This window comes from Cygnus atratus, chromosome 6 (genome assembly GCF_013377495.2).
Source record: "Cygnus atratus isolate AKBS03 ecotype Queensland, Australia chromosome 6, CAtr_DNAZoo_HiC_assembly, whole genome shotgun sequence".
Classification (NCBI taxonomy): domain Eukaryota; kingdom Metazoa; phylum Chordata; class Aves; order Anseriformes; family Anatidae; genus Cygnus; species Cygnus atratus.
In genome coordinates, this window is record NC_066367.1 from 12,943,135 (window position 1) to 12,959,464 (window position 16,330).

Sequence of the window (16,330 nt, forward strand, 5' to 3'; positions counted from 1 at the left end):
ATTTTGTAGTTCATCTTTTCCTAGAACAATGCATGAAGTTATACTGCATTTTTGCAAAGCATTTAATGGTAAGATCTTACAACTGAATATTTAACAAGCTAAACAGTGAATAGTTATCCATGTTCTCACCAGCAAGTCAAATTGAATTTCCAAATACAGAAGCCATAGTTCATATCATGCTTAGTACACTTCTCCTTTAAAATGTGAAACCATGTCATTGATTAGCATTATTTCAAAAAAGACAGCTGCAATTTTGAAGCATATGCTGTAATTAGCTATAATGGCAAGGGTTATTTGTACGTGGGACAGTGTGTTCCTTCACATATCAAAACTAATCTGCACCTCTGTATTCAGAAAAAGCTAACCCAAGTCCCAAGGCTGATGCATGGTGAGTTAAGTGTATTTTCCTCACTCCCTCTGTTTTGACTTTTTATGCTTTGTTTGAAGCATGTGTCATTGGATAGGTGTATTATGGACCTTTCCATATCAGCTCAAAAAGGGGTACAAAGAGAAAGCAGATACATCATGAAGTTACCAGATTTTTTCAACTCCTATAACTAGCTGTTACTGAAATGACCAAGACCATATCCCCAGCTCAAAAAAAATAAAAAAAAAAAAAAGGAAGAAAGAAAAGAGCACACTCACCTGTTCTTTATGTGGTAGAATATTGCTAATGTTACACTAAAAAAAAAAAAGGAGAAAGAAAAATACAGTTTTAACAAAGCATACTGTAGCATATTCTGTGCAGATTATTCTGCTGCAAAAGTTGTTGTTCAGGGCAAAATGTTCAGAACCTGTTATCTATGAGCATCCTCCCACATTCCTGAATACCCGTTACCCCATTTCTGATCCTTACCTGCCTGAAGAGAAACTAGCCAAATCAGATTTGCTAGCCAAGCTACTTTTACATTTGATGTAGAGATATTTGTGCCTTGAAAGAAATATTATGCTGGATTTTAAACACATACCTTCATTGCCTGATTAGGTGACATTTATTGAAAATGTGGACTATTCATAACTAAAATACGACATGTTCTATTTGATGTTGCATATAATCTGCTCATGTTTCAACTTTGTATCTCTGGCTGTCTAATTTAGGATGTATTTTTTAAAAATAGCAAAATAAAGAATGCCAGTGTTGACACATCTACTCAGTAGTGTTGACACATTTACTGCAACCAAATTTCAGATATTCACAGTGACAACAGGAATACTGCTGTCACAGGAAATATCATGGACAAGCACTGATCTATTGCCAACTGTACACCACTTCAAAACTGCATGAGCACTATCTTTTACATTTGTTCTTCTTTACAAAAAGATAAATAAAATGCTAGATACCGTTGTTTGAAACCTAATTTGAAAGCAAAAAATCATCTTAGATATTTCCAAAGTCTACTAAACTGTTAAGACAGTAAAGCTTTCTGGGCCTGAAGCTGTTGTACCTTCCTTTCCCTTCAAGCACTTCTCATCTGGAATAGTCTATGTGAAAAGAACTGTCTCTGTGTTATCCAGAACAACAGCTAGAACAGCCATTTCCACTGGAGAACCAAGACAACTAAATAATTGTCAAACTCACCCATCTAAAGTAAGGAATATACCAGGAAAAAGTAGGCATTAGAACTAAAACCAAGGCCAGCAACATACTTTTATCCACAACTAGAGGGCAGACTAATACCACCGGGAAGTAGCAAACAGTTGTACAAACTTTTCCTGAAACTCCATACAAAACACATTTCAAGTTTTCCCAGATCTGCAGTTTATTGATTTGGCTTTCAATTTGAAGACTCTGAACTCACCCCAATGCACACTTTTAAAATCAAAATGCTTACACATTTCAACACTGGTTCAGTTTCTCAAGTGTATGACAACTACTCTGAAATACATTAGCTCTGTAACAAAAGGAAAAAAATAAAGGGAAAGGAAAAAAAAGAAAAAAGAAAGTCCACTTCAGCAGTCATATAATTAACTAGACCTCTACACCTCTTCCATGACCAACGTGAATAAGCAATGCCATGCTCCCATCATTGAAGTGTGTGACTACCTTTGGAACAGACACCACCACAAAAATCCCAAATAAACTTTGCAGTGTTACTAAGCCCATTATTGATAACGAATGGCTCTTACCACTTTATTGTGCTTCTAAGATTAGGTTGACTGACCGTGCTGTCATCTATAAATATTGTTGAGCATGAGCTGTATTTTTTTGTAAGCTGTCCTGGAGAAACCTTTGGAAGGAGGAAAAGAAAACAACAGGAAATAAAATCAAAAAGATTGATTCTGTAAGCTTTGGTTTACCACAGTGAATACCGGCTTTATAGCTAAAGTAGCTACTGAGAGGAGGTCTTTGTAGATGATTGCTCCTGGTGTGTAAGCTACCTCATAGCCATCAAGTTGCTCAGAATAAGCCTTTGTGCAAAAGTGGCTTATAAGCCATCCCTTGTAATATACATATTTTTAGATGAGCAATTTTCAGCAGAATTAGCTGCAGCTAAAGCAGCCAAGTCCTCTGATTTTCTCAGTTCTTTCACTCCATTCTTGCCAGATATGGTCTCAGTCTTTCCCTTATAATATTTTCTTAGATATTTTTTTTTTTTTTTTATATCCATCATCATTTTCTCCCTTCCTTTACACCATATCTTACACCTTTACATTTTCTGGTTATCCAATATCTCTCCCTGTATAAACAGTTTTGCTTTTAGAGTTTTATTATATTTTAGAAAAAAGTAAACCTCTCCCTAACATTTGCTCTCTTCAGTCATGTCTTTGTTGGCATCTGAAATCTGGAAATAAACGACTGTTCTATTTTGTCACCTGTCTTAATGCTGTAGGTTTTATACTTCAGAAATTTTCCTATCTTATTGTAACGCTAACTCAGGCTTCCCTGAGCATTTTTAGAGAATTCCTTGAACTCAGATATATCATCATAACCGAGAGAAGAGTTTTAATCTAGCAATTCAAGATGCATTAGTTTCTGCGACCATATTTTTAAAAGCCATGTCTAAAACTACCCCCAAAAACAATCCAATCACAGTTCACCTTGGTGCTGGCAGACTAAAGCTGGTATTATAAGGAGGGAGGGATGGACAACCCCATAACTGTATTAAATACAACACATTTGAAATATTATCTTACTAGTAACTTATCAGTAGACACTTCTGCTAGGCATCATTTTTTAGTATGTTCCATTACTAGTCAAATTATTTTTATCCACTTATTAATAAAAAAAATAAAAGATGAAATGTTGTAAGTCACATCAAAGAAAAATATCTAATATGTGCAGAAGCAGCTTAGAGCATATTTTCAAATTTTAAAACTTATTATTTGTTCATGCTGATGATACTGTTTGTTCATCATTTTTTTATGCTGTTTGTTACAATAAGCCTTACAGTGATGTTCAAACAGTAAGTTGTTTAAGACTTGTCATCTCAGCTGAGAAATTAATCCAGTTTTATTTCTGTTTTAAATACCAACATAGGCAGTTTGCCTTGCATTTTATTATTTACTGTTTTGAAACGCTTAAGACTGATAGAAGAGAAAGCCATTATTATTCTTTTGTCATCAGCCACTCTATGCTCTGTAATACTACGCCTGCTTATTTTTTAAAGATGGGCAAAGATAATTCATTTTTATCTTGCTAAGAATGACTTAGAATGTATGCAGGGCCGTACACATAGAACTACCACAGTTGTTTCTCTAAGAATTTTACTTACATGGTTGATGTGGTTACTCTTCCTCTTCTCTCTCACTAGAAAAATGGAGAAAGAATGTGAACTTTTCTAAAATAGAATCCTGATTTACATTCAATCAAGTCATTCTATTTACCTAGTCTTCTGAAATATATGAGCATTAGAAGTTTCTAATTTGACTGTTAGGTCTCCAGAGAAGTAAATTTTGAGCAAAAATGCAAAGTTTTATCAACCTAGCAAACTACGTACTACTTCCAGCTTTCCACATGTACGTTGAGGAACAACTACTACCCATCACACTAACAGGAAAACATCTCAGCATTGAATAGATGTTAGTCACTAAGAAAAGCTGGGTGATTTTAAGATAGTTTGAATAGATAATGTCTAATATCAAACAGCAACCACTTAGCAAAGAGAAGTAAAACCACCGCACATCCTATTTGCCAAAGACACATAAGAAGGAACTGAGGTGCCTTATATACATGTTCTCTCTCCTCCCATTAGACAGCAAAAGGTAAAAAGTTATTTCACTACACAGAAGATGCTGGCGCAAACTACAAGTAGGTGTTTATCAGGTAACTGCAACCATTTTATTTAATCACCTTAGACCATGTCAGACTTAAATAAATAAATGAAAATGTCAAGGGTTAGCTCCCAGCTGTAACAACAGCAGTGAAACAAAACAGTGCTGTTAGATGACAGCAAAGAGTTGCACACATGTAGCTTTAAAAGTGAAACAACCTATACAAATGTGACCAGCCTGGACAGGTAACTGTACCTCCTGCTCCAACCTTTTGACCTTAAATCGTTACCACTTGTAAGGAGGACACATTCTCTTACACATTTCAAAAAAAAGAAAAAATAATGAAGAGAATGTCCAAATTTAGTCTGTTTTTTAAAAATTAAAAAAAAAGACTCACGATTATGATAACATCTCAGTGAGAGAGAACTTAAGGATATTAATTCTACTGATCCTATGGAAGTTTAACTAAACAGGGACATTCATGTAGTTTGAAAGTTAAAGACTACACAATGAAACCACACTACAATGTTCAAGAGCTACATCAACTTGTAGCTGCAACTTAAACAGAGCTTGCCTATAAGGAGCCTGAAATTTGCAGGTCAGATCCTTTTGTCTGTTTGAAGGCTGATATTAGAGACCTCTAGAAAAGAGGCCTAAATTTCCTTGGTATCATCTTTTCTGGTGAATCACGCTACTGCTTGTTTCCGCTGCTCAGAGATTATCTGAACATTGTGAAGTTGATATAACTCACAATTTTACTACTTGCAATAACAGTATCAGCAGGACTGCAAGTGACAGACCTGTCAAAACAATACTACTTTTCTGTGGCAAAGCTATGCCAAGGTAGAAGACACACTGTAGCTTTCCATCAACCCAAGCATAACACTAGCTTAGGAAAATGCTTCAAACAAGAACCACCTATAAAACAGTACAGAAGCATTCTTAAACTAGTATCTTAAACTCCTCTTCAGTTGCAACTTCAAATTTTAATACTGTAAAAAATATTTTTTATTTATGCAATATGAAAATGCCTCTACTTTTTAACATAGCTACAGTACAGTAGCTATAAATAGCTATAGTAATTGTTCAAAATTGGCTTTCTGATTTAAATAAAGGATCTGCGAAGAAACTGGAAATCCCAATACATCCATGTTATTAAAAACAGTAATCAAGAATAATTATGCTATGGAAACTATTCAAACAGTTTAAAACAACATATTCAAAAGTAACTGATGAAGACTGATGGTTTAGGTTTACTATTCCTTACAGATTTTTTTTTTTTTTTTTTTTTTTTAATTTTTAAGAAGTCCTTGGGTCAAAAAAAAAACCCACAAAACTACTTCTTGAAGCTTGAGTTACATTAGTGAAATGATAAAGCCTTGCTCCCTCAGATTACTGGAATCCAGCTTCTGAAATCTCCTGCTATTTGAAATAACAAGTGTTTTTAAGTGTTAGGTAAATAGCCTATGAACACATTTCTGTGTAAAAATCTAAGTTACTAAGCCTATGCTTTGAAAGAATTAATTTAATTCAGGTATTCTTGAGTATATAAGTGTATAAGTAAAATAGGCATTTTTTTTTTCCAGTTTTCCTCCCCACTTTAATTGGAAAGAACTTAGCTTACCATCTGTTTGGGACTTGCTAAGGAAAATTGTGCTTGCTCTGGGATGATCAGATGGATTAGATTCCAATGCTAAATCTGAAAGAGAAAGGACAAAAAAAGGAAGACCGTCAATAGAAGATGACGATTACCGCAGATTCACACCCAGCCTTAAAATGTTCAAGCATGGTGATAGAATCAAGATTAGAAACGCATAGAACAGGTTCTCTAAAGCAAAATCTCTCTTTTTGCTAAGACAGATAAAAATCTGTCATCTTCCTTTTTACTGGGAAAAAAATGCGGACTTACTTATACTGCCATGCAACTCTGAAGCAGCTTACAGTTCCCATCAAAACAAACTCTGGAAAGGTAGACCCCAGAAACCAACATATACCTTCAGAAGTCAGTATACAGCCCAGCATGTTAGGACAGCTTGATGTGGAGCCTGTGCTCAGTAGATAGCAGAAAACCAGAACTTTATAAAGATCTTAAGTTTAAAAAAAAAATAAAATAAAATAAAGGACACTACAGACTTTACTTTCACTCTATACTTTGTGTATCCAATATGTCAGTAAACAATCTTTGTGGTCCTATACATGAGCTTAAGTGGAGTGCTGCTAAATATCAAAACACGTGTCTAACACTATTCTTTTCTTTTGGACTTTCAAGTAAAACTCTGCACAGCTAATATATAGTTACAGAAAAACAAAGTGGTTGCTTTAATCCTTTACTACAGCGATGGCATCAGATGAGGATATATTACTCCCTTAGATTAAGATGGAAGTGATCACTAAAAAAGTTTGGACTGATGAAACTGTAAACATCATAATGAATTTTTTATCATTGACAGCAAAAGCAGCTGCTTGAGGAAGTCACAAACACACCAACTTCTGTGAGCATATCAATAGAACCATCTTGCTAATGCTATGATCCTGTACATTCCAGAAGGACCAAACTCTCAGCAATTTACATTCTGGTCTCCATGTGTGCTATTTATGCCATGCTAACCATAAAAGCAAGCAAGCTCACAAACTTGCACATTAGTGTTTCGAGGCAGTATGCCAATACTTTAAGGTGTCACGACTGCAAAGTCATCTACTAATCACCATCAACTTCTCATGAAAAAAAAAACTTAAGAGCTTTTTATGCACTGAGCCAACAGAGCTCTGATTAAACAGTAGTCAAAGTACGCACAAACTCTCTTGGTGCTGGAAGTCTCAGCTATGTGAATGTTTTGTGCTACTGCACCTAGCCCACAGCACAGCCACAGCCCTCATGCGTCAGCAAGTGAACGTCACTGTCAAAGTGCATGTATGCCCGAGACTTCTCGTTCCAGATCCCCATTGGTACGCAACATCAGTATCTAGGCCTGGATATTTTCTAAGTACTTGGCTTACATCACTGATCTTAGTCCAACAGTGTTGTTCTGACACTGGTCCAGGAAGCAGACCACTGTAATTTTGAATTTCTACTGTACAAATAGGGTAACCAATGTGTACTACGGAATAGGATGATTTTTCAGCCAGGAATTTCCCCCTCTCAAAAAAGGCCACAGTCAGCTATGAAAGCAGATCCTCTTGAGCAGGGTTGAAAAGCAAAACAGTATTTCTATTTCCACTTTACTGTGCTCATTCCTGGCATTCAATTAACAGATGCATGTATTTAATCACGTAGTTAAAATGTAAGAAGCCCTGGTTTAGAAATCCTAGAACAGAATTTACCTTACCATTTACACCTCAAGTACCGGTAGTACATACTTGATTCTCTGAAAAAAAATCCAGCATACAATGGTATACCACACCAGCACATTTTAACTACTACTTATAATATTGCAACAAATAGTTTAACTTATTTAAAACTTGTCCACAATGTTGTAACACTTTCAAAATCACTTAAAAGGCAATATGGACACAAACTCTAGTTTCTAATGCTAGCATTCTATTAAAAAGGGAAAAAAAAAAAAAAGACTGACACAAACCAAGGAATTCACTAATAATAGCAAATTTTAAACAACTTTTGGGATTTGAGAAAGGAGTTATTCAGGAATGGAAGTATTTTACTAGACTACCAAATGACCAAAGTGTCATCAACAGATGGAACAGGACTGCAAAATGCAGAATTAAAATACAGATGATTACATTATTTTTAAGTTTTGACACAAACAGAGAAAATCATTCAGAAATTATTTATTTACAATTTAGCAGCAACTTTTAGAGAACCAGAGTAAGTCAGGTTAGAACAGACCTCAGAAGGTCTCCAGCCCACTCTCTTGCTCACAGCAGTGTCAGCTCTGAGGCACAAGTAGGCTGCTTAGGGCTTTACCCAGCTGAGCCTTCAAAACCTCCAAGGGTTGGAAGGCTGCACAGTCTCTCAGGGCAACTTGTTCCAATGCCCAGCTGTCCTCGTGGGAAAAAGTGTTTCCTTGTGCCCAGTTGGAACCTCTCATTTCAACTTAGATCCCTTGCTGTCTCATATTCTGGCCACACACCACTGGAAAGAGCCTGACTGCGTCACCCCAGTGACTTCCCTGTAGGTACTGACAAACTCCTATGAGGTGCGCCTGCAAGGTTTGGCCCTCTTTCCTTCAGGCTAAAGAAGCCCAGCTCCCTCAGTTTCTCTTCACCTGTCAAGTGCTCCAGGCCCCTGAGGGGGATTAATGCCTACAGGGCCACGGGACTTGCTACTGAATGGTGCAGAAGAGCATCTGGGGACTGTACACAAGACTTAAGTGATATTTAGGGGAAAAACTGAAAGCTGGGAAAGGGAGAGAGCAAGGTAGACTGGGGAGGAACAAGCACAGGAAAACAGAGAGAAAAAGGGATGAAAGTGGCAGTGACTTGTAAACAGACTGCTGGTCAGCATACTTTCTCTGGCCAGGCATGGTGCCTGATCACTGCAGCCTGTCCTGTCTGCGCAGGTCTGAGCACCAGCAACTGGAGCAGGTCTGCATGCCTCGGGGTTCATGTGTCCAGGTGTCAACAACTGGGGAGACCTGGGATCCAGGTACTGGGCAGACTGCGTGTCTAACACCGGGTGCTGGAGGGACCCATACTGTATATATGCATCTTTTCTGCTAATGGGCTTTCATCCTGATCAGCCACAGAGGTGAACAGGATGAGGCCTCTGATGCTGTTTATGCCTGTATGTTGTGTTTGCTGCCTGCACTGAGCTGTACGGCCAGCTGCATATGTGCTGTGCACATGTGCCTTTTGGGAAGCCTTGTAGGAACCTACAGCTGCAGCAGCTTCCCCAGGCTACCAGGCTACTGAACATGGTAACTCCTAACACAACTGCATTTCTCCTTCCTCAATTCCATAAGGTTCCTGTTGTCCTCCAGCCTACTCAGGTCTCTCTGAATAAGCAGCCTCCAGCATATTGACTGTTGCTCGGTAGGGTGTCACCTGCCATTTGGGTGTACTCCATTGTCTCCTCCAGGTCACTGGTAAACGTTACAGAGGACAGTGTTTTTTTTTTCAGGAAAGAGACAGTAAGAGTTAAATAGCACCCATCCTCTTTCACCCCACAGAAAAATACAGTTAAAACGCTGATTTCCCTGAGGTCTGGATTCACTTTGAAATGACATTTCTTGATAAAGCTTTCTTCTTGTGCTTTGCCAGTCCTTACATCCATCCTTCTTAGATTTTAGAAGTCAGGTCTAAGGCAAAAAACACTACAAGAAAAACACCTGCAAATATAACCAATTTTCACCCTGCACAAGAAGGGTCTATGACAGGCGGCACTGTAGGATGTATCAAGGGACAGCATATTGACACTGTCACACAAGGAAAGTGTGCCTTCCTGAACCTAAGCAGACACACATGTGAAGAGAGGAACAGCAGTGAAAGGAAAGTAGACTGCACTGGTTCCAGTTCCACAGTGGTTCTGCTGGGCACAGGATGCTTTCTGCTGGACAACGTTAGGTGTATCAGCACACACAGCACACCAAACCCACAACATCATACAACCAGATAGTTATGGTACTAATGAACTCCAGAACACGCTGTGCAGTTCCTGGTACAAAACACTATAATGTGATCTGGACCAACTGTAACCAGGCTTCTTAAACCAAAATAATGTGACATTAACAGAAACAGCACAGCTGATCTGTCTTGCATGAGACTGTGAAGAGAGAGAGATGCATTTTGTAGACTGCCTGCCCGTAGCTTCCCCCTTCTATGCAGCCAGAGAATTTTAACCCTCCTTGCTTTACTGTTCTCCCTGGACAATGCTTTTCTCCAAGCAATGGAAAAATTGTCACATGGTTTGCTCTTCCCAAACTGCCCGTTTTGCTCATGAAACACCAAAAAGGAACGGTAATACGATTGATAAAGGAAACATAAGGCAAGAGGCAAACAAGGATGTGAGAAGAGGCAAAATGCAACAGGAAACACAGCAAAAGAAAAGCCAAAGAGATTAATCCACCTGCAACCAATTTGACTCACATCCAACCATAACTCCTAATACTTCATCTTGGTAGCACTTAAAAATCCCAAACCAAGATACCTAGCTTGAAAATAAGGATAAGTCTTGTTTAGGAGCTGCATCGGAAGACATATGACAGAACACTCAGGCTTCACAGGTAGCTAACTGAAAATAGAAGGGGAAGAGTGGCATGCCATGGGATGAACAGAAATAAGTGGAAATTAAAGCATGCAGAAACAGGAATGACAGAAGTGACAGAAGCAACAAGATGATGCTAAAAGGCAAGAAAAAACTCCAAAACACTGTTTTAATGGCTACCAACTCATCAGAAGTCAAACATTTTCCATCGGAACCTCACACTTCGTGACACCGAGGTAAGAAGGGAAGATTCCCACCAGACATGCAGTCTGTGGGAGTGGCACAGAAATGTTGCCCTCCACCTCTCCAAAAACTGCATATCAAAAGTAGCCTTTCCCCCAGCTTCAGGGTACTACCAGCCCTGTCAGATCAACCCCTCTCTCTCCAATTAGAGCCCAGAGAAGCCAGAACTCTCTTCCCTCTCTCACCATCCTCGTTTTAAAAGATCACTGCAGTTTGCTTGCCCTCCAGACAATCTCAGCTACCCCTGCTGCTGCACACAGATAAGGACATACAGCCCCCCCAGGGCAGATCGCATTGCTTGTGAGAGGAAATCTCCGTTTTTAGCTCAAGTTCTTATGTCCTTTCCTTGACACGAAATCTGCATGAAGATTTTACTCATCTATGTCACATAAGAATGCGTGTGGGTTTTAGGAATTTATAAAGCTAACTCCTTGTCTACTGTCTTACACACCTCCACAGGTGATTTCTAACTATGAAGAGCACATTTTACATACTGCATCATGTTACTTACATTATCTCCTGAATAAAGCTGACAATCAAAGATGTCACTGTTACTAAGTAGCAGCCCTTCAAAGATTTCACTACTTTTGGACACTAAAATATTGTATTTCCTGTGACAGTTTTATCCCCATCCTCTGCTTCACTAGACAGCAGTAACATTTTGATAGAGCACATATTTAAAGCATTAAATCATAAAACCATCTCTGCTGTAAATTGAGTTTCTTCCCTTGCTCAGTGGGTTGCTAGTTTTGATTAACAGTTGAGCTTCCCTTATTTCATCACCTAACAGTGCATAAAATATGGGAGTCACTTAACTCACAATAAAGATTTAAGAATTAAACCAAATCAGACCAACAAATTTGCCCATCCATTTCACATAGCCTGTTATTCCTAACAATAACTTCACATAAAGTAATTTGTCCTTTAAAATTATGTTACTCTATTCCCAACAATTTACCTACCAAATTATAATTCTGGTTTCTAAATCCAACCTGCTTTGTTTACTCTGCACCAACCACACAGAACATGCCATAGAACCAAGCACACAAAGGTTGCTTCCATTTGCCTTCTCCTGTTATGTCCTCAGTGACACACAGCTTAATCTATCTTTTCAACTTTCCACAGGTGGCTTCTTTCCCAGATTTGGGCAGAATTAAAGCATTTTCATCTCGTTTATTCATCTTCAAGAAAATCTCTCTCTTCCATAACAGGAGGTACTCAAAATATAAAAAACTCACTGTTTTAGTAACTAAACAAGCAAATTTGAATACATAAAGGACTAGATTTGTGGTGTAACAGTGCTTTTAAGCACAACCAGCTCTAAGACAGGAAATCTATTTTGAGGGAAAATCTTGGTGAGGACATAATCTTAACTAATACTTTCCTATACACAGGTCCTTTAAAAACACTCCTAACTCTCTACTGCCCAGAGGAAACCAACTGTTTATTTAAGAAAAGCAACCAAAAACAACCTACACAGTTGATGTTTGTTCACAGAGTGACAGAGTGGTTGAGGTTGGCAGGGACCTCTTGAGGTCGGCTAGTCCAGCTCTCCTCCCCTACAGCTACAGCAGGCTGCCCAGGCCCAAGCCCATCAGGTTTTGAAAAGCTCCACAGATGCAGACTTCACAGCTCCTCTGGGCAACAGGTTCCAGAGGCTAACCACCCCTGTTGTTAGTTGCTTATTTCTAAGGATCATGACTTTTGCATTTCTTAAACTGCAGGAGGATCCACACTGCTTTGGCCAGCCCCTGCAGCCAACTCCAGCACGATCCTATTACACTGGTCACAGGCCCTGTCAGGGAAACATGGTAAGAGATCTATTCCACTCTACACAGTACCTACTGCTTCTGGACTCAAGGAAATTAGGCTTCCATGTTGTGTACCTGCAAGTGTTACAATCACGTACACACATTTTAACTAGGCAGAGCAGAAGGATGCCAGGAGCACCCAAAATTCCACGGTGAAGACAGCACCAGTGAGAAGGAAGGAAACTACCTGTCTGTAGGAGTGTATATTGGAAGTAGAAGGAAAACAGTAGTTCACAAGTAAAAATCTTAAAAGTTGCTAACATTTTGTTAGAAAGGCGTTTCTGGACTACATCCAATGTAGAACCACTAACAAAGCCAAGGAGAAAGAACTACTTCCACGCTGCCCACTTCTCACTGCCCATATAGACTTTTACATGGATCACAATTCACTACCATGATAAGATAGGGAAAAAAAAAAATTAGAGCTGTGGAGTTCTGCTCTAAGTCAAAATTTTTCTACACATTAAAACAATAAAATTTTCTACACATTACACATTGAAGCAAGATCAACCAAACTTTCACTCATAAATCCATGCCAATAAGTTTAAGGAAAGCTTTCCCTGCACCAACATTTTGCATGCACGCTGCCTTCCTTCTCAAAAGACATGGCTCAAAAAGGAAATCAGACGAGTATCAGAAATCCCTGTATCACCTAGTGTCTACAGGCAACACAACTACGACGCGCTGTACTGTGTGTTAGGTGTCTCATGCCAGTCCATCAGGTGGCATGTAACGTTTTTCTCCTCTTCAAACTGCTGACATGGATGCATTAATTCAAGCTTCACATGAAGTCTGGGCTTTTATTAAAGTTAACAGGGTTTCATCACATCTTTTGTGCCATTTTAGGCACAAGCTCAAACACAGTCACTCTTTACAGTGGCTTTGTGGATTCTCAGCTTACCTGCATTTTGTTCAATAAAAGAACAATGACTATCTGTATACAAAACATGTCCAATGGTTTTAGAGTAAAGCTTTTTTTGGCTTTGAAAGAAACTGGCATTCAGCAGTTTATTATCCAAGTCTGACATGATTGATGACAAGCCAGTGTTACTTTTCACACTGTAAAACAACAACAACAAAAAAAAATCAAAACCCAACTATGTTTGATTACTGTAATGACTGAAGATCCTTTCGGAATTCCACAGGCAAAGCTGTGCTATACACACAAAGTTCATCAGGCACTGCAGAATGCTATCAGGTTGATAGTGGGATTTTTGTATCAGCTGTGGAAGTAACCCTGACACCTGCATCACCTGCAAGTGGGATTTTCAGTTTTATTCATCTGGCTTCACTACCCATTTGAAAAAACAGCAGAACTATTTAAGCACAGTTGTATCTTCTTTCATCCCTTCAAGTGGAAACAATTCAAAGTTCTCTTCTGAAAACATGATTTTCATAGCAAGTGAAGTAAGAGTGCACATTTGAACTCTAACTGTAACAAAGACAAAACAGTAAGATTTAGAAGTCTCAAGATTAGTTTGTTTCAAGGATTTGCAGATCCAAGGTCTTGGTTCTTAATGTTTGGTAGTGCTTTCCTCCTACCACTCTCAGTAATTTCCTCCTTCTTCCTACATGTGGAAGATGATTGTTGGAAGCCTTAATTTAATGTGTGATATGAATTTGGGAGGAGTCATTTTTTGCTTTTTGTTGGCTCATGCAAGAGTTAGTTCCCCTGTTAGTCACCATCTCAGTACAAGCTCAGCACACTGAGCACACTGGAGAGAACAGATACTTCTAGCTACAAAACTTCTGGTGCTCTACAGCATCTACCCCAACAGGTAGGAGGAAAAACAGCAAGTCTCATAAAGAAAGCCAGAAGAGGAGAGGATCCTAGAGATAAGTTACATGGAAACATAGTAATTTGAAAAAAAAAAAAAAAAAGTTGACATGAAAACGAATTCAGTTTCCTTAACTCCGTAAGTTTCATTGAAACCCTCACATATTCCCCATTTTATGGGAATCTGAGTTATAATAGCTGCTGTACTGTAAGTCTGAAGAAAGACACCAAAACAAACCTGTTTCCCTCCACATATGCTTCCTGTATATGCATTCCGTATCAGTGATTCTTAAAAACCTAAGGCTTACATAAACTTGCTAGTTACAGAAATCTACGAGATTTGGTGGAGACAGAGGAGACAGTCAGCATAGACTGCTTAGCCATCAGCAATATCCACCCATAACAACAGAAATACAGACATGATAGTATGGCAATGTTTTCTTCTATTCCCAAATGTATAGGGCAATTTCAGCACTGCTTCTGAAGGACTTGCCAATCCCATCACTCCCACTATGTGCACTTTTCAGGTCATTTCATAAGGCATTAGGCATCTTAAGCCAACAAGGTGAAAGGTGTTTCAGGCTCGTAAGAGAGTCAATTCTTTCTCATTTGTCAAGACCCCACACTATTTGTAACTGCTGCAAATACCTAGTTAATTCCTAGTCAGCGGTAGGAAAGGGATGTTGATATTTCTTGGGAAAGGAGAGAGAGTTACATAAAAAGTCTCAGTTTATATGGGGAAAAGGGGAGCAGGAATAACAGGGACAAATATATCTACTGGCTTCCATCCCCAGTTTCATATGAATCTAAGCACACAACTGAACAGAGCCACAAGAGACAACACAAGATGGTTAAGTCTCTGATGCCAGCAGTTTTCAGCACAGGAAGAAGCTGATTCCTTGCATCAAAGTGTTCTTTTTTTTTTTTTTAAAAAAAAAAAAAGAAAGAAAAACAACCTTAGTAACAATTAAAGCAGGATTTTTTAAAAAAACAACATCTATATGCTTTAAGCAAGCTGACATTATAAAAGAGATGAACACACGAACAGAACTTACACCTTCTGCAAGGAGGTTTACAGACAACTTATTGGTGAAATCAGATCACAGATAATCAATATATTCAAATCTCTCTTCATCTCCAGCACTGTTTAGTAAGTCTGGCATGTAGGCAACTTGAAGCTTGCCCCTTTCAGTGCAGCACAGCTTCTGGAGAGCCAGAGGTAGTTTAAAAAAAAACAAAGGAAAAGCAAGTTCATGGGTGCTTGTAAGAGTTATGCTAGGCACTAGTCTGAGCCTGTTCAGGTAAATCTCACTTTATTCTCTATTAACTCTCCTCTCAAATGCCCCCTTACACTTGTTTTCCCATCTAGCCTCCAGGCAATTATCTTGTCCCACTCAGCACCTCTCCTGATCCCATTTGCTTTTCCCTCTCATTCCTGATCCTCTTTTCCCTTCATTCTCTAGCCCCCAGGTCTTCAGGGGAAGGTACCGCATGATTGTGTCCCAACAGATCAGTAGGTCAGCAATCCTCCACTTGGTTCATGGAATCAGGCATGCCCCTGATCAAACTGCTGCACTCAGCAAACAGCAGTGCTGAAATGAGATAATATTTTCAAGTACAAATGAGAAAAGCCTGCCAAGTGAGGCCTTCTTCTAGCTTTATCAAAGAATTAAAGAATTTATGAAAAACTAGATCTATGTTTAAACACAGGAATCTGGCAAGAAAACGTCAACTGCATGAAGTTCTCCACAAAATAACCAGAAAAAAAAACACAGGAAAAAATAATAAATCCCTAAAATAAAGTTTATCAGACACTTGTTTGGAAAAAAACAGTAATCAGCACAACACAACCCAAACACAACGTTAAGATCAAAGAGCTGCTGATTGTAAAACTAAGCAGGAAAGCCTTCTTGGTCAACTCCAACTGCTTTGGACTGCTGCTTGCGCACAGAAGGAATGAACACTTAATGCTCGGCTGAACAATCAACTAGCAGCTTTAGCTTTTGCTTTTAGCTTTTGATATCGAACATTAACAGAAGGCATGAACCTATTTAGAAGAAACTATCAGTTTTCCAAATTGTGTTTGCTCCATTTACTTAATGCAGCTTGGCTTAGAGTATCAAACCA

General features: G+C 38.7%; 1 protein-coding gene across 3 annotated transcripts in view; it reads right to left on the reverse strand.

Annotated features, from left to right (window-relative positions):
* CCNYL1 (cyclin Y like 1) overlaps positions 1 to 16,330 on the reverse strand; it is a 35,415-nt gene that overhangs the window by 15,780 nt on the left and 3,305 nt on the right. For 2 of the 3 annotated variants that reach the window (XM_035536810.2, XM_035536809.2), the window contains exons 2-5: positions 5,837 to 5,911; positions 3,714 to 3,748; positions 2,128 to 2,228; positions 646 to 681 (exon numbers count right to left, since the gene is read on the reverse strand). In XM_035536810.2, the coding sequence (XP_035392703.1) occupies positions 646 to 681; positions 2,128 to 2,228; positions 3,714 to 3,748; positions 5,837 to 5,911 (247 nt within the window). The remainder of the gene's footprint in view (positions 1 to 645; positions 682 to 2,127; positions 2,229 to 3,713; positions 3,749 to 5,836; positions 5,912 to 16,330) is intronic. The other variant, XM_035536811.2, reaches the window with a different exon arrangement.